At 51.0% G+C, this 25450-nt stretch overlaps 1 protein-coding gene across 2 annotated transcripts; it reads right to left on the reverse strand.

Moving 5' to 3' along the window:
* Positions 1-777: 777 nt before the first annotated feature.
* Positions 778-23462, reverse strand: Vsx2 (visual system homeobox 2). 2 transcript variants are annotated; one of them, XM_038338164.1, is made up of 5 exons: positions 23093-23462; positions 21753-21837; positions 17250-17373; positions 1837-2017; positions 778-1103 (listed from the first exon to the last, which is right to left on the reverse strand). In XM_038338164.1, exons 1-5 carry the CDS (start codon positions 23460-23462, stop codon positions 778-780), a joined length of 1086 nt encoding a protein of 361 aa, XP_038194092.1. The 2 variants fall into 2 exon arrangements, with proteins under 2 accessions (XP_038194092.1, XP_038194091.1); XM_038338163.1 differs by having other exon boundaries at positions 778-1160.
* Between the last annotated feature and the right edge of the window lie 1988 nt (positions 23463-25450).

Consider the following 25450-nt stretch of genomic DNA (forward strand, 5'->3'; position numbering starts at 1 on the left):
AGTTTCCCCTCCCTCAGGGTGCAGGGCCTGTCCACCAATACCTATGGTATTGCTACCTCTGCCAAGGAGGAACCTATAGGGCAAGCTGGGTATAAGAAAGAGCCTGAGGGTGATCCACAGCGTGGCATGGGACAGGGTGGGGTAGAGGAAACCCAGTCTGAGACTTGCTTTGTTTTGTCTTGGTTCTGGCCGTTGGTGGGTAGGGCGGAAGATGCAGAGGTTACGCGTGGACCAACAGAGCGATATATTCACACAGCAGGACCCAAGGTCCAGGCCTGCTAGAAGGAACCAATGGAGATGGAGGGGACCTGCTGAGTGCTGGGGTGCTCAGGACACCAGAGCCGGTGTGCAGGTTCAAGTCACAGCTGCGCCAAGCTGTGGGTTTACAGCAGCAGGCTTTAGGGATGGGCGGGTGGAGTCCCCAAGCTGTAAAAGAAGACTAGACAGCGGAGAGTAAGGGGTAGGCTTGGACAACCAAGAGTCACCAAGGGATGGAGTGACTGGACCTTGACGCTGGGGTGGCAAGAAGGCTCCAGAGGCAGGCTGTTAGGATGAGGAAGAGGAAGTTCGAAAGTCAGGAGTAGGTCCGGGATGTCTCAGCATAGTCAAAAACTACGGCCAGAACTGGCCTGTGGCTAGAGTTGCTGGGGTAATCAAGGGCCTGTGGTGTAGAAAAGAGATAGAAGCCAGGCCTGGCCTCGCCTCGGAGAGAATTCCCTGCACCACAGGCCCTGAGAGGAGGAGAGTCTCCGGGTTCCAGAGCCAGCTCTTCTTGACCTAAGCCATATCCTCCAGCTGTGATGGGCTGAGCTTCTCTGCTGGCCTGTCTTCATCCATGGCTTCCTCCTCTGCTGGCTTCTCAGCGTTCCTGGCCAGGCTGTCCGGCCCTGACACAGTCCCCAGAACCTTGGTGCTGTGCTCCTGAGCTTTGGCTCTGAGGGCCGCAATGCTGTTCTCCCTCAGTTCCTCCTGGGAGATGGCAGCCTGGGCATCTGGGGCCCGGTCCTCTGGCTCCATCTTGTCGAGCTTGGGCAGGGTCTGCCGTTCCACCTCAGGCTTCCTTCCTGACTCAGCTGCTGCCTCCAGCGACTTTTTGTGCATCCCTAAAAAGAATTGTTGGTATTCGGGTTTAGAAAAGCGCCTGGGAAAGCCATCTTGAACTGAAAACAGCAAAGATAGAGAGAGAGGCCAGAATTAAGGAGGAGCAGGAAGCCTTTCTTCACACACCACAGTCAAGTCCCACAGCTGAACCAGGTCATGGGGTGGTGAGGGTGGCTGGTGGGGAGCCAGGCCTTCACAAAGTGCTCTACACCAAACCCTTGGGCTTGAGCACCAACCTCCAACCTGTCCTGTTCCTTCAGGGCATCTCCCCTAGCCTTTTATCACAGGATTCCAGGTCTTAAGACCCTAAAATAAGCTGATGTCTGGATCGCAGTTGATAGGTGGAAGATGGGGAGGTTTGGGGCAAAGAAGTTCTTGGGTAAAAATAGAGAGGTGGCCAAAGGGACACAGGAGTCCGCTTAACCCACAAAGGGAGATATTTCATTCACTATAAGCTCACTTTTAGTCACAGAGGAAGGAGGACAAGTCTAGGGCGAGGGCAACATCCTCTTCACAGGATCAAAGAAGCCAGTGACTCCAGAATGGGAGTCTTGACACCCAGTAGGTAGGTACAAAGGATGGCCCCAGAAAGATGGGGTGGCCTGCTTGGAAGACCTCTCTCCCGTTGGGTCACTACCTCAGGCCTCCCTACCCGGTGTTCTGTTTCCTCTCCCCGGAGCCCGCTTGCTCTCCTTGCCACAGGGGCAGGGCCCCAGGGAGGGTGCGGGCTCTTACCCAGAAGCCACGGGGCACAGGAATCCATGATGCCGTCCTTGGCAGACTTGAGGATGGACTCAGGCAGGGGGATGGAGTGCCGGACCATGGCCCCGTAGAGTCCGTACTCAGCCATGACGCTGCTCCTGCCCCAGCACTTTTCCCTCTTCCTCCACTTGGCTCTGCGGTTCTGGAACCAAACCTGGCAGTGCAGAGAAACGGGCAGAGCTGGGCTCTGAGAAACCCTAGGCCCGAGGCCTTCACCCCGCCCTGCCTCAGAGGGGATTCTTGACCCAGCTCTCCTATTCCACGGAGTCGCAGAGTCTCGGGGAGGATGGCATCAAGATGAGACGATCGTGGGCAACACGGATCCATTTCTTGTTTTAAATCAAAGCTTGCCTAGGACGATTGGCTAAGGGTGTTTCCAAAGGAGGCTCTGCAGGTGGGCAGCATCCGGTATGGCTCACAGTGTGCAGGTAGAATGCTCGCACACGTGCAAGGGACCTTGCAGACGCTCACACTTCAGTGTACGGGTGTGTCCTGCCTCCTGGTGTTATTATCTATGAAGTTCTGGCTTGACTACCACACAATCAAATTTAAATAAAAATATAAAAGCCAGCTAGACAGTGGTGATGCACACCTTTAATCCCAGCACTCCGGAGGCAGAGGCAGGCGGATCTGTGAGAATTCGAGGCCAGACTGGTCTACAGAATGAGTTCCAGGACAGCCAAGGCTACATAGACAGAAAAACCCTATCTCAACACCCCTGTCCCCCCAAAAAGCCTAAATTCTATCATGTTTTAATTAAATTTACAATTTTGTGTTGGGTCACCTTCATAGCTGTCCAACCCACAGGCCATGCCTGTAACAGACCCTCTGGTTTGCAAAATGACAAATTCCAGGGACCAGAGAGATGGCTTAGTGGTTAGGAACACTAACTGCTCTTCCAGAGGACCCAGGTTTGATTCCCAGCACCACATGAGTTCACAACATCCTGTAACTCCAGTTCCAGGGCTCTGACATGCTCTCTGGCCTGTGAAGGCACCAGGACACAAGAAATGCTTGGAGATACATGGAGGTAAACACACATATGCATTAAATGAAATAAGGATTTTGTTTTGTTTTGCTTGTTTTTTTTTTTTTTTTTTTTTTTTTTTTTTTTTTTTTTTTTTTAGAGCAATTTCCCTGGCCCTGTTTCCTGCCACAGTCAGGGAAGAGTGCAAGAGTGTGTCTGGGGGTCTGGCAGCAGGTAGTAGACTTCTTGGGTACTGATCTGCCACGTTTTCCTGACTTCTCCCATCTGTGCCACCATCACCTCCCACATACCTTGCTGCCCCCATTTCAGGCCTAACTTAGAATGGAATTTTAGAAAGGTGGGTGACATTCCTGAGTCGGGAAAGGAACATGATGTTCTCTAGCGCCTTAGGCCCGAGACGATAGGGACCTAGCAGAGGACTTGGTAGGTAACATCCCAGAGACTATCTGGCCCAGAGTTGACTGGTACGGGCTGAATAAGCTTAACACTGGGGTCCCTTGGGGTCCATAGCTGCAGCTTCATCATCACCATCTGCAGGGTTGGGGATGGAACCCAGGGCTGGCCCATGCTAGGCAAGCCCTCTATCACTGAGCTACATCCCCCATTCCACTGCAGGTTCCTGCCAGGGGGAGATCCAGGAATCCAGCCCTATTCAGGGGATCAGGATGTCTCATCCCAAGACCTTCCTGAGACCAGTTGCCGACAGAGCCCAGAGTTTCCCTAGCTTTGTCTTTGATACCCTTTGGGAAACCGGTGGGCCTGGAAACCCCCTGGCGCTTCTGGTCCCATCTTGATCGCAGGGTAGGAAACTAGGAACAGAAAACCAGTTTCCTGGGGGCTTTTCATCTACTCGCCTCTGACGCCCCCGCCCTTCCCTGTGGGCCCCTCCCCCGCCCTGGGCGGCCAAGGTATCAGCTTTTGATGAAAAATTGCTCCTGCTGTATTCAGGAGGCGGCAAAAGAAGAGTCACCCCCAGGGGCAGCCCTGGGCTGATTGAAAAATAAGTTAATTTCAGTTTGAATCGATGGGCCTCAGGCACTGAAATATCACGGGAAATTAAAGCGGCTTCTCTCCCGGGAGCTACGGCATTGACCCGCACTAATTAATGCTGGGGAGGCAGTGATCGCCTCACCGTGAGCTGCTCCCCTTCCCCGGGAGACCCCAAACACTTCTCATTTAACTAATTAGACGGGGAAAATTGGGTGTTAATTTGTTTAGGATTTTCCCCCTCTTCCTCCCCGGCAGCTCCCTCCCCGGCCCCCGCCCGATGCGGGGGCGCGGAAATGAATGCGGGGCTCGCCGGCAGATGGCTGCCCCGGTCACTCTGCAATCTTCTCCGACTTGATTGCTTGATTAGGTCGTTAGCACATTAAAAAAAAAAAATTGCTTGCCGTCTGGCGCTGGCGTGATGAGTGGGACGCGCGGCAGCGCCTGGGTAATTTATCTTTTTATACGGCAAAGAATTTGATTTCAATCTGCAGATATATGGGGCGCCTTTGACACCTGTTTAACTTCGCATCGCTGACAGCTTAACCCTTTGCTGCCTGAGCAGCTGGCAGTCAAGGCTCGGACGCGGGGCTTCGGTGGGCCGCACACACAGGCGCTTCCCGCCATCGCCGCCAGGTGGCGCAGTAAGCGCTGATCGTCCCTTAGCAGCACGGTCTGGAGTAGGGCCGACCACACCCAGCAGGGGACGCTCCTGATGCTGCCCATCCAGTTAGGTACTGGGATTCCCTGCCTGCGAAAGACCGTCCCTTTCACAATGCACAAAGCCATGTTTGGGGACCTCTTCTTTTGCAATAACCAGGAGCCTCTAAAAACAGGAAAGGGCCAAATGCAGTGGTACATGCCTTTAATCCAAACACTGGGGAGAAAGAGGGAGGTGGATCTTGGCCATTCTGATCTACCGAGTGAGTTCTAGGCCAGCCATGGCTACATAGTGAGACTGGCTCAAAAAAAAATAAAAATAAAAATGGGAACATCACTGTCTCAGAAGCTGTGATTCTTCTGCCCTCCCAATGACCAAAAGCTTTAGAAAGCCATTGCTGGACCCTTCCTGGGTGGTGGCACTTGCTGGAGAGACACACTTTTGTCACATGCCTATTAGAATCTGCTGCTCCTGTTTAGATCTGGGGAGCAAAGACAGAAAACCTCCTCCTGGTACCCCAACGCTTGGGAAACTCAGAGGGAAAGAGTTCACATAAAGTTCATATAAAGCTCAGCGGTTAAGAGCACTGGTTGCTCATCCAGAGGCCCTGGGTTGATTCCCAGCAACCACATCGTGGCTTATAACCACCTACAGTGAGATCTGGTGCCCTCTTCTGGCGTGCAGATAGAACACTGTGTACAGAATAAATAAATCTTAAAAACAAGTGATGGACCACACGTTGACCGTCCTCTGTGCATCAGAGTCCCGAGCCATGAAGATGGCCTGCTTGTCCTGCCCTGGCCTCCCTCTGTGTTTAGGTCCAAGGCTGCCTGCCTGTTCTCCAGGGTGTCTGGCTGCCCTATCCGAGCACGAGGTTTGTCTGGGACTCGTCTCATCTCCCATCTGTTTGCCAAGTATCCACTTGTTCCAAACTCCCTTCTCGCAGCAGAGGCAAACTCTAAAAGGACCAATCTGTATACAAGTATAAATAAATGACTTCGTGTCCGCCACCCCTCAGATGCGACAGTGTAGAATAGATAGGGACAGGTTCTACCCTTCAAAACTAGGAATGGAAACAAGCCACATATATGCCTGCAGGCCAGGAGACAGCCGGTTCCGTGGGAGCACAGTGTTTTGGAAGTCATCGAGGGCATAATTCTTTAAACAGAACCCCTACAGCCAGAGGCTATCCAGGATTTTAGAAACTATATGTAGCCTGGACTGGAGAGATGGCCAGTAGTTAATCTACAAGCTGCGCTGCTCCTTCCGAGGACCCAAGTTCAGTTCTCGGCATCCACATTACACAGCTCACAACCTCCTGTAACTCTGGCTGCAGAGGTATCCAGTGCCCTTTTATGGTTTACCTAGGCACCGGCACACACAGAAACAAAAACGAATCTTTGAAGAAAGTGTATGTAGCCAGTCAAGGAAGCATAGATCTGTGACCCCAGCACTTGGGAGGTAGAGGCAGATGGATGAGGAGTTCAAGACCAGCCTGGGTCAAATAAGACCTTGTCTCAAAAATCAAGAAAGAAGGAAGGAAATATATACCATACGTTGATGCCACTCCTCTCTGAGTACCGCATAACCATATCCACCAGTCTCTGCAGCCAAACACACCCACACCCACAGAGAGATACCCATAAACTGTACAAGGTCTGCTTTCACCACCAAGTGAGCTTTGATGCTAAAATCATTACAGACTCCCCACCCCCCAGTGACAGCACAGTTTGGACTGCGGGATTCTGGAGAAGGCACTGTGGACTGTGCAGATGACAAAGCCCTCCTGGCTGCCCTCCATGGAAGGTGTGACCCCTGGGTGGTCCAGGAAGTGCTGGGGGAGGGGCAGGGCTATTGGGTGGGAAGAAGATTTTAGGTACTAAAGAAGGGGTGTACATACAGGCTTTACAGATACATTCTGGGCTCATAAGCAGAACCCCTTTCCTGGTTCTCTTCTGGCAAATGAATCACTACTGTGGAGATCAACTTTTGCCCATGACTCTCTCCCAGGGGAACACACTGCCAGCTGGTGGCTCGAACCCGGACCCTCAGTTGTGAGTTCCTGGACCACCTGGCTCTCTGTGAGACCAGATGTGGCTCCAATTTATGGAGGAAACCTGGACCGGCCAAAACAATTTTGTTTTAGGGCGGTTGGCATCAAAATGATAGCTGTCTTGGAGAGAAGCGGCTGAGGGATGAGGGAGCCGTTTTCATAGCTCCCCGTCTCTTGTCTTGATGGGAGCAACTGGCAAGTGCTCAGAGCTTAAAACTCGCTACACTTGGGGCTGGAGACATGGCTCAGAGGCTAAGAGCACCACCTGCTCTTCCAGGAGACCCAGGTTCCATTTTCAGCACCCACATGGTGGCTCACAACTGTCTATAACTTCAGGAGGTCCAGAACCCTCTTCTGTGGGCACAGGACCACATGTGGTGCATAGACATACATGGAAGCAAAACATCCATCCACATAAATTAAATTAATTTAAAATCTTTTTAAAAAATTAGCCCAAAGCAATCAGAACTGAAAGGTGCTGGGTGATCTTAAGTTCTTCAGACAAAAAATGCAATTGGCCTTCTGTGTCCATGTCAGTGGATTCAACAACCGAGGACAAATCTGTTTGAAAAAAGAATAAGTACAGATGTGTGTGTGTGTGTGTGTGTGTGTGTGTGTATGGTCTATGAGTGTGTGTGCATGTGCAAGCACCCGTGTATGTACATGTGAGAGGTCAAGAGGTTGGTGTCATCTGCCTTCCTTGATTGCACTCCACCTTATGTTTTGAGGCAGGGTCAGTCACTGAACCCAGAGCTCACTGATTGATAGACTGTCTGGCCAGTGAACTCTACACAATCCTGTCTCCACCTTGCAAAACTAGAATGACAGGTGCATGCCCCACTAGGATTGCAGGTGCATGCATGCCCCACTAGGATCACAAGTGCATGCCCTGCTAGGATTACAGGTGCAAGCCCCGCTAGGATCACAGGTGCATTCCCCACTAGGATTGCAGGTGCATTCCTCACTAGGATGACAGGTGCATGCCCCACTAGGCTCACAGGTGCATTCCCCACTATGATCTCAGGTGCATGCCCTGCTAGGATCACAGGTACATTCATGCCCCACTAGGATCACAGGTGCATGCATGCCCCACTAGGATCACAGGTGCATGTATGCCCCACTAGGATCGCAGGTGCATGCCCCACACCAGTCTTTCCCAAAGGTTCTAGGGATCAGAACTCAGATTTGCTTGCACAGCAACCCTTTACCCACTGAGCCATCTCTCTAGTCCTACAGATGCTTTGTGTGTGTGTGCTGTTTTCCCCGAAACAACACGGTGTAACACCTATTTACATAGGATTTACATCAATTATATATTATAATTAACAGATGATTTAAAGCATACATGAGGATATACATTCCTTATGTACAAATTCTTTGCTCTCTTTTTGCCATGGTAACCATAGAAGCCACTAACACATGCTGGGCAGGGGCTCTGTCTCTTTAGGTAAGGGAGAAAGGCTAGAACTACCCCCCTTGGATAATGAAGGACACTTGTGCTGCATTTCGGGATTATTTGAAGATTAAATGAGAGAGGTGAAAGGGCCTAACGTCAGTGCTCGTCATACAGATGGCGCTCAATTATTGCTAGTTACCATTACTTCAAAGGAGACACAGAAAATCAATGGGAGTCTGCCCAAAGGGCAGGTTAATCAATGGCATTTCCTGTCCCTCTGTCCTCCCACACTTGTCCGTTAGCAAAGCTGGACTTACAGAGGACAGGGGTGCTATCGAAGGCAGAAAGGGGAGAGTTAGCTAACTTTCAGGCTATAACCTCCATGCACCTGGAAATTATAATCTCCATGTACCTGGGATGGCACCTGGACCTTACACATGTTCTATCGTCAAGCTGCTTTCCAAACCTGAGGGTTTCCTTCCTTTTTAAATGTATGTGTATGTGTGTGCACGCCTGCCCACAGAGACCAGAAGACATCGGATTCCCTGGACCTGGAGTTCTAGGGGGTTGCGAGTCATCTGATGTGGGTGTTGGGACTGAATCCAGGCCTTCCTGCGGAAGTACATACTCTGAGCTGCTGAGCCATCCCCAGGCTGGGCTTTCATCTTTTCATACAGACACCCGCTCTCGTGGCATTTGAAGCTCCAAGCAGATCATGCTGAAACTCTAGGTTTCCAGTATAGTCCAGGCTCAAATGGCAACAGATCTGCAAAGTCTGACCTGCCCAGAGCTGGTTCAGATGTGTCTACATCTCAGTGTGTCTTCACTGGAGGTGGCTCCTGTGTCTTTGGACACACATCCACTCACAAGAGTTCCCTGCTTCTCAACTGGCAAGCTTGTGTGTTTGTCGGGGCGGGGGATAAAAATAACATGTTGGGGAATGCCTGGCATGTAGCAAGAATTAGAAGGAACCAACCTGACGCTTGGTGAATTCTGTGCACAATGCTGTATGACTAAGTCTCTTTCTAGCACCAGCATTAGGGTCACAGAGAGGGGCCTCCCCCTGCCTCCTTACCCTGCAGAGTTCATAGCAGCCCCTTTTCCATTTGAGTCTTGGTTCTGAGAAGCCCCCAAGAATCCCTCGAGTTTCCTAATGCTCTACTTTCTAAAACAGATAGCCCCTCTGTCATGGAAACCTGGTCCCAGGGAAGACGGGCATCCTGCCTTCCAGAGCGCCTGACAAGGGTCCCAAGTGACACAAACGGCCACCAAGTTTGGAGTCCCCAGCAAAGGCTCACTGGGAGGCTTTGGAGGTTTGGGAAGGAGCCTGGGTTTCCAGATACAAACCCCCTCAGAGGTGGAGCCCGGCAGCACTCAGGAAGCCCAGCATTCAGGTGGTCTCTAGCTATCTGTCAGCAGCTGGTGTGGTCGTCGCTGCAGCTGGCAGAGCTCCCAGGTGACCAGCTCAAGGAAGGACTCCTCACCACACTGATGCCTGTTTTCTGCTTCCGGGCACACAGCAAGCAGGCCAGCCAGGCAGCTCTATCAAGTCTTCCTCCCGTAAGAGACCAGTACCAGCAGCTATAGCTGTGGCCCTTGACTCATCTTGTTCCTGCTCCTCACATAGGCCCCACCCTGCAGCCCCACCCTAGTACTCCCACAGGACAACACGCTCAGGGCTCCTCCCTGGATCACCCCACTAAAGGTGACATTTTGCAGGATAGATGCTATTTGAGTATTTGTCACCTTGTGACCCAGCCTTTGCCTTTTGCTTGTTTTGATAAGACTCTGGAAAATCTGGTTGGCCTTGAACTCCCCAGGCAGCTGAGGGTAACCTTTAACCCCAAGCCTTCTGTCTCTGCACACCGAATGCTGCCATTACAGGCATGAACTACCACACCCTGCAGGGTTTGCTTTTGTTTAAGACAAGTTCTTGCTATGTAGCCTGCGTTGGCTTTAAACAATCCTGCTTTGTTTTTGCTTTCTTTTCTTTTCTTTTCTTTTCCTTCTTTTTCAAGACAAGGCTTTCTCTGTGTAACAGTCCTGGCTGTCCTGGCACTTGCTCTATAAACAAGGCTGGCCTTGAACTCACAGAGATCTGCCTGCCTCTGCCTCCTGAGTGCTGGAATCAAAAGCGTGCACCACCACTGCCTGGCCCTGCTTTGTTTTTAAGATTAATTTTTCTTTTTATGTGTACTTGTGAGTGTCTGCAGGTATGTATGCAGGATGTCCTTCAAGGTCAGAAGATGCCAGGATGTTGAATCCTCCGAAACTAGAGTAACAGGCAGTTATGAGCCACCCTGTGGGTGCTGGAAACTGAACCTGGGTCCTCTGGAAGAGCAGCCAGTGTTCTTAACTGCTGAGCCATCTCTCCAGCCCCCTGGTTTGTTTTCACTGCTGTTGTTTGAGACCAGGTCTCATGTCATCGTCATCCCTGGATGACCTCAAACTCTTGCTGTAGCCAAGGATGACCTTGAACTTCTGACCACCCTGCCTCTACCTACCCAGTGCTAGGATTACAGCCACAAACCTCAGGCCTGGCTTATGTGATGCTGGGAGTTGAACCCAGGCCTGCACCCAGGCAAGCACTCTGTCGACTGGGCGGCATTTCTAACCCAAGTCTTTAAACTCTGTCTTCTGGTCTCAGCCTCCCAAGTGCCTGCCTTGTAGCCAGGGACAATCACACCCTGTTGTTTGCCTTCCAGGCTCCTTAGGTGCCTTTATGTCTGGCTTAATGGCCATGTGGCATCCAGTCTCTTCTCTGATTGGAAGCTGATGAATTTGGGGTTATTGCTAACACAAGCCTAACATTCCACAGCCGCTCAGCATCTTGTGTGTGTGTGTGTGTGTGTGTGTGTGTGTGTGTGTATAAGGGGTTAATTTGTTTTGAGATAGGGCCTCAGGTTAGCGCAGACTAGACTTTAACTCTTTTATTTTATTTACTTGTTTATTTATATATTTATTTTGAAATGGGGTATCTCTTTGGATGGAGCCTTGGCTATAGACCAAAATGGCCTTGAACTCAGAGATCTGCTACTCTGCCTCCTGAGTGCTTGGATTAAAGGGGTTTGCTGTAATGCCTGACTTTTTTCCCCCCTCTGAAACAGAGTCTCAGTACAAAGCCCTGACTGATCTGAAACTTCCCCTGTAGACCAGGCTAACCTGGAACTCCCAGAGATCCACCCGCCTCTCCTAAGCCCCGGAATTATGATATGTAGCACGACACCTTGATTTTGAGGGGCTTTTCGAGAAATGGCAGGTAGCCACGGAGGGCCTCTAACTCATGTTGTTATTCTACCTTACAGCAATTTTTCTACTTCAGGCTCCTCAGCGCACCTAACGCTTCCTGCGCCCGCCGGACTTATTTCACTGACTTCTTCCATCCCGTCCAGTTCAAGGCTAGAACATCAAACCTGTCATGGTCGCTGATGACCACTAGGGGGCAGCTCTGCCCACATTTCTGGGAATCTGCACCGAACATCTATCCACCATGACAAGTTCCTTCCTTCCTCACCTCCGTCACCCCAAACTACACTATCTTCTGCTTCTGTTAGCCCACTTACAACCCTACCCTAAGCCTGAGACTTGGTGTTTTTACACCGTCTGCATAAAAACACAATGACCTGAAAAGGTTTGAAATGCAGACACCAAAGCCCTACTCCAGATCAATTAAATCTGGATCAGCGGGTATAGGGATGCCATGGGAGTATTCTACAAAGTTGTCTGTGGATGCACAAGGCCCCGAGTTTAATCCCCAGCACTGCAAAAATAATAAATGAGGAAATGGAGACCTGATTCAGCAGTTAAGAGCTTTGTTTTTCTTATAGAAGATCTGGGTTCAGTTCCTAGCATTCACGTGGTGGCTCATAACCACCTGTAACTCCTGTTCCAGGGGATCCAATACCCTCTATGACCTCTGAGGGCACCAGGCAGGCACATGGTGCACAGACCTACATGCATATATACTTGTATACATAAAACAGATATTAGTAAGCATACTAAACCAGGATCCTACAAACCCTTTCCCACCATGACAGCTACTGTGAACTTCTGGGATGGAACTTTGAGGGCTGGATGAACAGTCTCACTATGTTTCCAAGTCTGGCCTTGACGATGGGACCTAGGCTATGGGGGAACTCTAGCTCCTGCTGGCTTAGCCTCCCAAATGCTGGGATCACAGATGGGCCACCATGCTTAGCTCCAACCGTGCCTGTTAGAAAGTGGTCTCCAAGCCGGGCGGTGGTGGCGCACACCTTTAATCCCAGCACTCGGGAGGCAGAGGCAGGCGGATCTCTGTGAGTTCGAGGCCAGCCTGGTCTACAAGAGCTAGGTCCAGGACAGGCTCTGAAAAAAAAAAAAAAAAAAAAAAAGCTGCAGAGAAACCCTGTCTTGAAAAACAAAACAAAAAAAAAAAAAAAAAAGTGGTCTCCAGGCAAGGGAAAGTTAGAAGTGTTAGGTGGAAGCTGGGTACGATGATACATCCCTTGTATCCCAGCTCTTAGGTAAGGCAAGAAGATTTCAAGTTCCAGGCCAGCTTGGGCTACATAGCAAGACCAGGTCTAAAAATAAAAATAAATTAAAAAATTAAAAGCCAGAGTAGAATAATGTTAGCCAGATAACCCATACTCACTTTTCCCACACAATAATTTGCTACTAGCAGTGTGACTATATCCATCCACTTTGCACGGATGCTTTTCTATACTAGGGTACCTTTCTCTCGTTAAGAACAATAATAGAGCCGGGCAGTGGTGGCACTAACCTTTAACCCCAGCACTCAGGAGACAGAGGGAGGAGGATCTCTGTGTGTTCAAGGCCAGCCTTGTCTACAGAGCTAGTTCCAGGGCAGGCTCCAAAGCTACAGAGAAACCTTGTCTCGAAAAAGAAAGAAAGAAGGAAAAAAGAAAAAAAGAAAGGAAGGAAGGAAGGGAGAGAGAGAGAGAGAGAGAGAGAGAGAATGAAGGAAAGGAGGGAGGGAGGGAGGGAAGAAGGAAGGAAGGAAGGAAGGAAGGAAGGAAGGAAGGAAGAACAATAACAGAATAATCAGTTAAGAGAACAGAGCCAGACCTGGTGCGGCATTTGCCTATAATCATAGAACCTGGAAGGTTGAGGCAGGAGGATTGCTGAGGCTGGCTGGGTGCCAATCTAGCTCCAAATTCAGGGAAAGACCCTGTCTGGAGGAAATAAGACATGGAGTGATAGGACTCCTTTCTGGTCTCTGAGAACACGCCCGAATGCATGCACCACACCCACATGCATTATATCACAAGCACACCCAAACACACACAAAAATTGAAAACAAGAATCAAATTTAAAGAAGAAAAAAATATATGTTTTAAAAGAGGGCCAAGGGGGTGGGGCAGATGGCTCAGTGGCTAAGAGCACCAGCTGCTGGGATTCAGTTCCCAGCACCCGCATGGTGCCCCACAACTGTCTGAAACTCCAGTTCTTAGCCTTCGCAGACACTGTGCACACAGTTAAACACATAAAAAAGATTAAAGACAAATCTAAAAAAAATAAAAACCCAGTGGCAGGGTGCTTGCCAAACATGGGCACGGCCCTAGGTTCTACCATTAGCTCCAAAAAGACCAAAACCCAAACACTGTATATATAGCCCTCTCTTACAATTCTAGTAACACGTGACCTCAGAGAAAATAAAATTAGTCTGGAAATCCATTTCCTGTTCCCTAGGACCGACATCTTGAAGCAGCTTCCAGAACGTATATTCTAAATTTGTTTCATAAAGAGAACTGTGTGGTCAACTCTACTGTAGTGATGTAGAATGTTTCTTTGTAGAATGTTTCTTTCCCCAGCATGAACCACATCACTACATTCCCAGCCCGGAGCTGCCCAAGGAGGCCTGGCCCACAGTCGCTGCCCTTTGCCCTAATTACGGTTGGTATACATAATGCCATTTCATCTCATGGGATAGTAGTCAAACTGGGCTCTGAATCCTAGTCTCTTACCAACCTTACCTTTAGCCCCTCAGTTTCTTCATCCAGAAAAATGGGTATGAAATCAACACCAGACTCATCTGGTGCTGAGTGACAAAATGCCAGGCACTGAACACCTAGGGCGGTGCCAAGTATTCAGCAGAGGCCACGCTCAGATCACAACGCCGTCAGCAAGGTGAGAATTTGGGAAAATACTATGATTATTTTTACAAACAAGTTGTGTGAAACAAAGATGTTAGTAGGTGTGTGCCCTTGAGTTGTCATTAGACCGGGCAGGAGGTCTCAGATATATCGAGGCTTTACTTGGCTTGGATGAGCAAGGGTGAAGCTTCCCAACTGTCTACTTAGGACTGCTGAACTCCAGCTGGCCCACGCTCCCATCCCATCAAGTGCAGCTTAGAGCTCGGTGGGGCAGGTGATCCTGATAGAGCCTCCTGCTCAGGTAGCTCAGGGGGAGGGTGCTGGGCAAGTATGCAAGAGGGTGTGAGTTCTTTTGTTGTGGTTGTTGTTTCGAGTCAGGGATTCTCTGTGTAGCCTTAGCTGTCTAGAACTCGCTCTGTAGACCAGGCTGGCCTTGAACTCACAGAGATCTGCCTGCCTCTGCCTCCTGAGTGAGTCACCACCACCACCCAGCCAAGGCTGTGAGTTCTACCTCATGCTACCACCACCACAAAAAAACAAAACAAAACAAAACGAAAAGCAATCATTGCTCCATTCTACCTGTAAACTCCTGACTCTAAAGATGCCCCATCTCTTACACACACAGGCACACATGTGCATGCACACGCACATCGCCCCCTGCTGGCCCAGTGTTGGAGCAGGCAAGGGACAGTGCTGAACTGGTAGCTGTGGTAGCCATCCGTCTTCAGATAGTTAGTTCCGCACGTCAACGTACCCAGACCTCAAACCACCTTCGTTCTCCCAGATGTGGGTTCAGTGCCCTCAGACACAAGGAGCCCAGAGGGCAGAGGCAGAGGGTGGGTTTTCAGACCACGTTCTAGTTACCTCCATTTTCTAGCTACTGAGCGCAGGAAACTGCCAACCTCCTTTTCCCTAGTTCTAAAGGAGGGCTATTGGTCTCTACCCTGCCCCTTGTCACCGAGATTTAATGACAGCAGAGCCGAGTCTGAGCGAGCGTGGACACATGTCCCTCACTGCTCTGAACTCCGTTCACGTAGTTCAAAGGGCGGGGTCCACGCTCACACGCAGCCTGTTGCGTCTGCACAAGGGGCGGGGTCTGTCAGCTCTAATCCCGGGAGTACAAGGAGGCTCTGGGTGGCGATGCCTGTGTGAACCCAGGAGTCTGGCTCTGGGATCAGTGTCACCAGCCCCCTAAGTCACCTTGCTTTGCCTGTATACACCCTTGGCACATGAAAACTTCTCTAAAATACCTGGAATTGTTACCAGTACACATCAAGGCATTTCCTAAACCGCCTGGTTAAATTGCTGGGGGCAAAACCACTTAATCGCTCATAAACTCCTGCAGGGGGCAGCACTTAGCTATGTGGTGCCCAGGAGACTGGCAAGACTGACCTCATCTCTGCGATATCTGCCCATCCATAGTTAGCAGTCCCAGTCCCAGAGCAATGCATGCCCTCTCCTCCCTGTGCTGGTTATGGTGACTTCAAACCTCTCCCTATAGATGACCTCCAGGTGTCTTAGTAAAGCTAACCTGGGCCAGTTGGGAGCGTGTGTAGCGTAGTTACCGGGAGGTCACGGCTTCCAACAGACCTGCCCACCACACCACAGCCAATCAGAGATTAGATAGCATACTAGAGAGACAGAGGCTCCTTACTAACGAGCTGTGCTGTGTCAACAACAGCCTTGGCCTTGAAGCCGCATGTAATGGCCAAATTGATGCTAATGAAGGCCGGGTGGAGATGACTGGATAAACCTGGTTTACAGGGCACCCCCCGGCCCCATGCACACACAAACAGTTCAGAGTCAACACCCAGGTCTCTGCTCCGCCACTAAAACTCAGCTGGTGAGAACAGTCTCAGGTTTCCGCCATAAGCATAAGCTGCCTATGAATAATTGAGTTTATTGTTAGTGTCGGTGTTTAAAGCGTGGAGCTGAAATTCTGAACTGATGTCTCATGAAAGGAAATCTCTTTTGGAAAAACAGCTCCTGGACTCATTCCCGTTCCTTGGTGCTCTAGGTGGAGAATCTGAACAACCTGTAACCTTTGCTTCCATCTCTAGAACGCGCCTGGGACGCTCTCCTCCGCCAAGCACCTCCGGTGGAGATGGAGAGGAAGATGCTGGACAGGCAACAGCAGCAGGAAGTCAGGACCTGATCTCCACCCCACCAATATCCCCACACCAGGGCCAGTTCTGGAGCTGCAGGGATCCACCCTCCTAGCCTTCCTGGAGCAGTTTGCACTAGAGGCTAAGATCTAATTGGAAACAGCTCTTCCCACTCAATTCTCTGGCCTCATGATGTTCCTGTATCCTGGAGTTTCTGGGTTGGGGAAGACGCTGTGCCTGGGAGGCCCCTCACCTCCCCACAGAGGACACACCAACCCAGAAAAGTGGCTGGTTCTGCAGACCACACAACCACCCAGGAGAGGAGGAGGGGCTTGGTGAGTCCCACTAGAGGGCATGTGTGCCAGTCACTTTCTGGGTCAGACCTGGAAGAAGTACTGAACAGGAGGTGTGGGCAGGGACAACAGCTGCCCGGTCATGAGCATAGCACAGAGCTGCAGCTGGATACAGTGGCCAGGGATAAGAAGAGAAGGGGCAAGGCTTCTTCACAGGGAGGAGAGAGGAGGAGACGCCGGCCGACTAGGGTTAGAGGTAAAAGCCAGCTTCCCTTCTCAGCCACCATGACCACCTGGCCCTCACTCTGGTCTTAAAACAGCCATGTGCTATGATAGGCTTGCTCAGGACCCCCCCCCCCCCACTCCAATCAGCTCTGTCTCTCATCACCAGGCCTCTTCATGGTTCTGCTACAACGTACTCTCAGGAAGCCTACCGTCTGCATTTTGTTCGTTCTGGTTTGGGGTTTGATTTGGTTTTTGAGGTGACTGGGAATAGAACTTGAGTCCTCCTTCATGCTAGGCAAAGCACACCTCCACTGAACTATCCACATCCCCAGCACAGGAAGCCTACAGTTTGAAAGAGCAGGCGGGATGTATCTAGTATCTACCAAGACTCTCGTCCACCCATTGCCCACTTACATGGTAGGTATTCAGCAAGTTCCTGTCAGCTTAATAGTCTCAGATGAACTATTTTTTACTGATCACTGGTAAATGATTTCCCTCAGGGAAGGACATAGATGGTGAGAGGATGGGTACTGGCCTCTGGGGACGTAGATGTCTCCAGGCGACTGGAGAGGCTAGCAGCTGTTACCTGTATTCTGTCTTCTGGCAGTTCCGTTTTCATGGCCAGCATCTCCCGGGCATAGACATCTGGGTAGTGAGCTTCATTGAATGCCTTCTCCAGCTCCTCAAGCTGATAGGAAGTAAAGATTGTCCTGAGGGGAGCAAGATCAGAACTCAGAACCCTGGAAACTCGGAGGAGCCTACCCTGGAGAAAGCAGGCTATGTCTCTCCTGTGCCTCCGTCACAGTCAACTCCTCTCTCTCTCTCTCTCTCTCTCTCTCTCTCTCTCTCTGTCTCTCTCTCTGTCTCTCTGTCTCCCCCCTCTCTCTCCCCCCACACACTCACTCACACACACACACACACACACACACACACACGCGCACACACACACACACCAGGAACACATATTCACACTTCTTTATCCAGGGTAGAGGGCCCACATTATCCTGGTGGTGGACATTACTTTAGCTTAAGTAACATTTTACTCAGAATCTTTCTGGAAACACGCTGGGAGGAAAGTATGTTAAGAAGAAAATTCTAGAAGACTGAAAGTCAGTCTTATAGCCGGGTGGTGGTGGCACAGGCCTTTAATCCCAGTACTTGGGAGGCAGAGGCAGGCGGATCTCTGTGAGTTCAAGGCCAGTCTGGTTTATAAACTAGTTCCAGGACAGGCTTCAAAGCTACAGAGAAACCCTGTCAAAAAAAAAAAAGCCTTGGCACAGTGGACCTGCATCCTGAGCTCCTCCCCACCAGAGGGATGTAAAGATTCTCCTTAAAGTCTAAATGCAGCTTCATTTTCAGCGTTGGTCCAATGAGAATGGAGTCACTCGTACTTCTGACCCCTCCAACTTTCCATCACACAGATTCAGCTGCTCACAGGTAAGTGTGAGGATGCACCTACCGGTCCCCTCCTCATCTCCCCCAGAATGGTCCACACTGATCCATTTAAAGAGATGATAAACCGTTAATACCAGCGCTTGGAAGACAGAGGCAGGCAGATCTTTGTGAGTTCAAGGCCAGCCTGGTCTACATACGGAGTTTCAGGACGGCCTATGTGGAGACAGATCCTGTCTCAAAAAACAAACAAACAAACAAACAAAAAACCAAAACCAAACAAAACAAAAAAAACCAATGACCAGAAACTGAGGAAAGCTTCAGCCTCTCACCCCAGGAAAAGGTGCAAAGAACAAGCCTCAGATATCATGGGGTTCACAAACCCCTTTTAGAGTAAACCAGGAACTACCCAACTACAGATGCAAACTCTTTCCACGGATTTTACACCCACTGTATTTACCTGGCCTTTATCTTACACCCTCACCATCAAGTCCACAGGTTCAGTTTCTATGAACAGAACTTGTAAAAGTGGCGTGTCCCTTCTTGATCCTCTGAGATTTGGATCCTGGGACCAGCACAGGGTATATTTGTACAGTGTCTCCCTGCTAAGCTCTCCCCTTCCCTAGTGCTTAGAAAAAGTGCACATAAAACCCCCATTTCTTGAGTTAATATAGAATGGTCTTCAGTATCTCCAGGGATATTATCAGGGCACATGGGAGAGGGAAGTCGTGCTCCTTATAGAAAATGACTAGTTTGGCTTTAAGTTATTTTGTCTATTTTCTTGATGGCAATATATGGAATGCTTATATTCACAGAAAGTTAATTCATAGTCTGGCTGTGGTAGTAATGCCTTTAATCCTACTACAGAGACAGAAGCAGGCAGATTTCTGTGAGTTAGAGACCAGTCTGGTATACACCAGGCTAGCCGGGGACCCTGTCTCAAAACAAAACAAAAAGAAAAAAGTTAACTCTTCAGGATTTCGAAGATCTGCAGCTCTCTGTTTGTCTCTGTCTCTGCTGGAGATCCCTGAGCAGATCATCAAACTAAACAACCAAATGCAAGCCCCTTTTAAAATTCGGCAAACTGAGGAACACAACTGGTATGGCCTGGCCAAAGCCTAAGAAGAAAGCTGACTATGGGTCATTTAGGGTTATTAAGGGCCTTTCTGTACTTTGAAGAGTCCCACTCAAGAAACAAAATTCAGGCACAGTGGGGACTGCTCTGTGCTACTGGCTCTGGAGAATGGGGTAGGAAAAACACAGCAAGTTCAAGGCCAGTTTGATCAACACAGTAGAGGCCAATCAGGACTATGAGAGAGAGGGGGGGGGGCAGAGAGGCGAGAAGGAAGAAGTAAACCTTAAATTTCCCAACCTTCCCCCATTCCCACCTCAGAACTGGTCTTCCTATTGCTGACCACAAACTCTCCAGCAGGGTCCCGTCTCCCATCCATTGACCCCAAACTCTGCTCCAGGCAGCACCAGAGCCAAGGATCTCTTACAAAAGGATCTGCATTTTTCCCAAGAACAAAATCCCAGAGCTGGGTCGCCCACTGCATCCCCAGTCTACCCCCAAGTCCTGCTGAAACTGCTTTGTTTCCCCTAAGCCCATCATCTCTCACCACAGGATTCCAGGGGCTCCGACAGAAGCTCAGAGAAGTGTGTTTTATTTTTCTATCCCCCCCCAACCAATGAATTCCATAGCCATTTTTCTTTCCAATTATCTGCTACCTCCATGCACCAGAAAAAGACAGAGACCCCGGGGTAGCTAGTTCTCTGATTTTGTTGAACTGTTTTATCTGGCTCCCAACCCACCAATACCCAGAATGGTTCTCTGCTAATAAGGGTGGCAGGTGAAGGAAATGAGAGACTTTAGGTACAGACTTGGAGCTCAAAAAACACCTCGCTTGTTTTTAAGTGGGCAGCGGAGTGAGATGCCCTAATGCCTTTCCGGCACTTCCCAGCACTCCCAGAATGTGGGGGGTGCTCACTCTAGGGCTCTCAATGCTACCCCAGGGCAGGAGCAGAGTGCTCCTACCGCCTTGATCTTGTCCGGCAGGAAAAGATTCCTTTAGGACCTGTCGGACACAGATGCGTAGGTAATGTTTCAATTAATAGATTTTTTTTTAAGACCAGTAACTGGACTAATAAAAAAATTCTGTTTAAAATAAACCGGGCTGGCAGGGTGGCTAAACATTAAGGTAAAGGCACTTGCAGGGCAGCCTTAGAGTCTTAGAAGATTCCCTGGAACCCACGAAAAGGTGTAGAGAATCCACTCCACAAAGTTATCTCAGACCGTACATTTCCAGAATGTCCCTCACCCTCACCCACACCCCAGCTATCACATGCACACATGATAGTATCGAATAGGAATGAGAAAAGAATAAAACGTACTGAGCTAAAGCCAGAAGCTGCCTGCAGGAAAGAGAGACCCAAACTGAAGTTCACGTTCCCTTAAGCCACAGTCTGTTCTGAGGTCAGGAAAGAGAGTCAGTAATGACCTTTGAGGGTGGGGAAAGCTAGGGAAATTCAAGCCACGGAGAAGCTGGGGTGGGGGCGGGAGAGCGAAAATGTAGAGACTAAGACCAAATTCGGGAGAGAAGAGGATGCGAAGGGACCACAAACCAAAGAACTGTCCCTGTTGCCTCCCCGACTTTGGTCAGGACAGAAAGAAAAGTGAAGATACTGGCCAGCTGGGGAGTGCAGAGACAGGACCTGGGAACCGCGCTCCCAGAAACTTAGTCGCTTGTCTCTCTCGCCTTCCTTTGCTAAAAAAAAAAAAAAAAAAAAAATCTCAAGATTTCCACTAGGAACGAATTAGTGTTGATGCTGAAGTGAATGAGTCTGCCCCCCCTCCAGGGTGAAGGGAGGGAGCATACTTCTTAGGACCATTGAACTTTAACTTTGGACACTCAACGTCTATTTAAAGACTTTTTTTTTCACATTAAAAATAAGTGCATGTGTTTGCTTATTAGTCTGCGCACATGGTACCTGCCCCAGAAGGCCAGAAGCACGCACGAATCCCTAGAGCTGACCAGCTCTCCTTGGTTTGTCCGCCAGTGTATTCTACCCCACTCCGGGTCTCCGCAGGTGGAACCAGACTGTCCACTTTCTTCCCCATCTGCCAGACTAGGAAATTGAGGCTCACGGAAGGGTAGCAGGTCCGCTCCGTAGCATAAACCAGCAGAGGCCGAAAGCAAAGATCCGGCAGTGCAGCTGTCCCGGGAATATTTTTTTAGGGGTTGTGGAGGGGGGGGGCGATTGCAACCGAAAACTGAAGAGTTGACAAGACAGGGGCAGTTTAGGGGGAACGGGGCGCCCAGGGCCGAGGTTGCATGAATGTGGCTCCAGCGGAAGGTGGGAGTTTGTTTATCTGCTCCCCACCGGGTCTGTGACTTTCTGATCAGTGCAGGGGTCTGGAGTCGCCCTGAAGCCCTTCCTGCTCAGGTCTGGCCCCCAACTGGTCTTTCCGTTCTCCAGCACAAGGAGAAAGCCGACATGGTGCGTCTGCTCCGGCTGACAGTCAACCTCACCGGGTGCCAGGGCCCCAGGACAGGCTCCGGCAAACCACGCAGGTGTCTTTGCTCTGGTGCAGCCGGGGGCCCTCACATCTGCCCTCCGCAGAGAACAAAATCTGGGTGACCCGGCCCGGGAGAAGGATGCTAGAGATGGGGACAAGAAATAACCGTGCGGCCCTTACCTGTGTCGCCGCTTCTTGCGTTTCTTGGTCTGGCTTAAAGCCGATTTGGACATTTTTCGGTCACTGGAGGAAACATCTTCGGAATCTGAAAAGCAGGCGGAGAGGCAGGAGGCGGAATGGGGAGTGCGCTCCGCAGAGCCGCAAAAAATGGTGAGGACCCCACCTTTCTCAGCCTAGGAGAGTGGCGCGGGCCTGTGGTCTCTACTAAGACCTCCCGGGCCTGGGCGACCATTCCCATCCCTAAGCCCAGGATGACCCTTCCCGGGTCTGCTTCTGAAACCAGAAATTTTGAACAAATTTCGTTGCAAGAAAAGCCAAGGCCCAGGCGCGGTGGCTGGCCGGATCGTGGGAGAAAGAGGCAGGCTCTGAAGTCTCAGGGACCCCGGTTGGTGCTCTGCCCCGCGGCAATAGCCAAGTCCAAGTCCCAGGTCCAAAAGTTGACCCAAAGAACGGGGGGGGGGGGACTGTTGGAGGGGCGTTCGGGCTCTGGCAAGATCTGGGGACTGCGGGTTCGCTGTCTCTTTCGTGGCACCCACGAAATGTTTTTCTGTTCGAGTACGGACGGAGAGCCTGCGACGAAACCACTTTTCGGTGTCCCTTCTACATTTAATACATAATAAAGAAAGGCACGAAAAATCTGAATAACTGAGAGCCGGTGAGCTAGAACACACTGCAGGGAAAGTGGCTCTGAAAGGGCGAAGGGGAGCTCATCCAGGGTCCCTGATCCAGAGAAAATTGGGATCCAATACAGGGTGCCGCTTAGGATGGATCTGAGGGATGCCCCTTGGCTGCCTTGGCGGCTTTGTTTTCCCAGTTCGTAGGGGGAGGAAATCGACCCTCAGCTGAGCAATACATGGGGTTGGAACGGAGAAGAGGAGAGGAAAGGGAGACAACGTTGAACACAGGGGCAAGGGCCAGGGCCAGCCCCTCTTTTCTGTCCTGCAAGCCCAAGAGCAGCATCATGCTTCAGGAGCGTAGGCCCAGGCCACAGCGGAGCAGCAGAGCTGGGGCCCTCCAGCTAAACTCCCTGGGAGATGATGTGACAAGGACTCGGCCACCCGGAGCCCAGCATCCAGTGGGGCCCCAACCCACCGATGCGATCGAGCAGGGCCAGACACTAGTTCACAAGAACTGAGCAGGGGTCGGACAAGCTGAATTTGAAAACCCTAAGTTCCAGATCGCTGGCCGGGGCCCTCTGACACCAGGCCTGGGCTGAGATCTGTTGGCCTGCACGAACTTTTCCTCCCGGGGGAGGTCGTGGCCAGCAGGCGAGAGCCGACGGCGCAGGGATGCGGCTCTCCCAAGCAGAGTGGCAGGCAAGCAGCCTCGCCCTCACCTACCCGAGCTGGCCGTCTGGCTGGTGTCCAGCGGCCCCGACGCTCTGCTTAGTGGCTGCAAGTGGACGCTCTGCGGATCGGACAGCACTTCCAGGAAGGTGGGCTGTGCGTAGAAGCCGGGAAGCCCCCCGGGCCCCAGCAGCCCCATGCTGCCCACTCCTGCCGGACTGAGCACGGAGCGCGCAGCCAGCAAGTGCCCCGGGGCCAGGCCGTCGAGGGCAGCCCGCGGGTGGGAGCTAGGAGGCTCCTTGTTTAAGCCTAGGATCTCCTGGATGCCGAAACCTGTGCACCTGGCCGGGGCGCCCCCCGAGGTACTCTTGGCCACTGTCTCAGATTTGGGCTTGCTCAGCGCTTCCCCCGCTTTCCCCGTCATCTCCCGGTTCTTTGGAGGGGCTGAGGCCGCGGGTCTTTTGCTCCCCCAACCCCCCCGCCGGGCTCCCCGCTCCGCGAAGTTGGTCCCAGGTGCCCCCTCCGGTGTCTAATGCTCTGGAGCCCCAAGGAGATTCCCTTTTTATCCAACCAGGCGGCTGCCCAAGTGGGGTCAGAGCTGAACAGCCAATCACCGGGGCCAGGAGCGATTAGGAATTCCAAAAAGCTGGCAGCTCCCGCCGCCACCGGCACCTAGGGGCCAGGGCGCTGCAGGCCCAAGACTGGTGGGCTCTGAAGGGTACCCTTGGGCAGGGATCCCGCGGGGGGCGGGGCTAGGTGAAACAGCTAGGTTTGAGGTTGTTCCAGGAGGCACAGTGGATAGGGGCTATGAGTTGTATAACCTGCCTGGGACCAGTCCCAAGGTTAACTGAGATAGATCCCTGGTGGGGGGCGCGTTGGGATAGGCTGCAGACTGAGACTAGAGGCTAGGAGACCTCCTCCCTCCCTTAACTCAGCAGCCTCAAATAGACTCAAATATGGGACAGCGAAGGCTGGAGGGCCCTGAACTGTATGGTGGGAACGGGGGTACAGGAATTGGATTAAGCCTGTAGAGAGGGAGATGTGTGGGTCGGGCTTGTCTCCCCAGTTCAGAAGAGCTGCTCAATAAATACTGGGCCACCTTAGAGGGATCAGGAAGGGGATCAGACCCTGGTGGGAAAGGGGAACAGCTAGGATTTTCTTTGACAACGAGTATGGGGGCTTCCTCCCTTCCCCTTTTCTCCCTTGCCCTTCCTTTCTTTTGCTTTCTTCCTGGTTTTTAAGGACAGAATCCGTCTCTGTAGTCCAGGCTATTTTTAAACTCTTCATTCTCCCGCATTATCCTCCCAAGGGCCGGGATTTTATCTGGGGCCAACTTGACTGATCAACTGTGTGTTTCTGAAGATCTTAATAGAATAAGCACGAAATGTGGCCAACCTCACTCATAGATGGTTTTTATTTATTCTGTCGTCTAGTCATTCAATTAGCAGCTTTGAGCCAAAAGCTTGGAGTTCTGCAGCAAACCAGAAGTAAGGCAAGGGGCCATGGGAGTTCACGGAAACTGGGATTGCCCGTTTAAAAGGGTAATCCCCACTTGGTTGGGTGCCTTTGATGCCCTCCTTCTCCATTGGCTGCAGAAGGGCTGTCAGTGGTGCCAGCTGAAACGTCATGAGAAGTATGGGGACACTGTTCCAAGCAGCCTGGGACTTTTACCTGGCGAGTAGGCATGCTGGATTCCAGAGTTGGAGGCGGGGCTATTGGTTTCTCCTATACTGTCTCTTCAGGTTTCAGATCAGAGCCTGTTCCAAGAGTCACCAGCCAAGGTGAACATGTGTCCATACATGCTATGGTCCCTCCAGTTAGTGTTAGTGCCTCTATCACCTTCCAGAACTGGAGATTGTCTTATTTATTTTGGGACCCTCCTACCCAACATGTGATTTGTTTCTGTTTTTCGAGACAGAGTTTCTCTGTAGCTTTGGCGCCTGTCCTGGAACTAGCTCTTGTAGATCTCAAACTCATAGAGATCGGTCTGCCTCTGCCTCCTGAGTGCTGGGATTAAAGATGTGTGCCACCATCACCCGGCTAATTTAAACACACACACACACACACACACACACACACATTGCATTAATTGAGGTGGAAGAACCCTCCCACTTTGAGCCGTATGTTGTCCTGGTTGAGGCCCTGGACTCTAAGTCAGGAGGTTGGGGAGATGGCTGAGCAGAAAAGAGTACTGACTGCTCTTCTAGAGAATCTGAGTCGATTCCCAGCACTCAAGCAGAGGCTAACAACTGTCTATAACTCTAGTCCTAGAGGATCCAACACCCTCTTCTGGCCCCCTTGGCTACTGACACACATGTAGGCAAAACCTATATATACAGGAAGAAAAGTAACAAGGGGAGGAGCTAAGCAGCACGGCACACTCATCAATCCCCTCTGTCCTGATTTCAGATT

Source organism: Arvicola amphibius, chromosome 7 (genome assembly GCF_903992535.2).
Source record: "Arvicola amphibius chromosome 7, mArvAmp1.2, whole genome shotgun sequence".
NCBI classification, from domain to species: Eukaryota; Metazoa; Chordata; class Mammalia; order Rodentia; family Cricetidae; genus Arvicola; species Arvicola amphibius.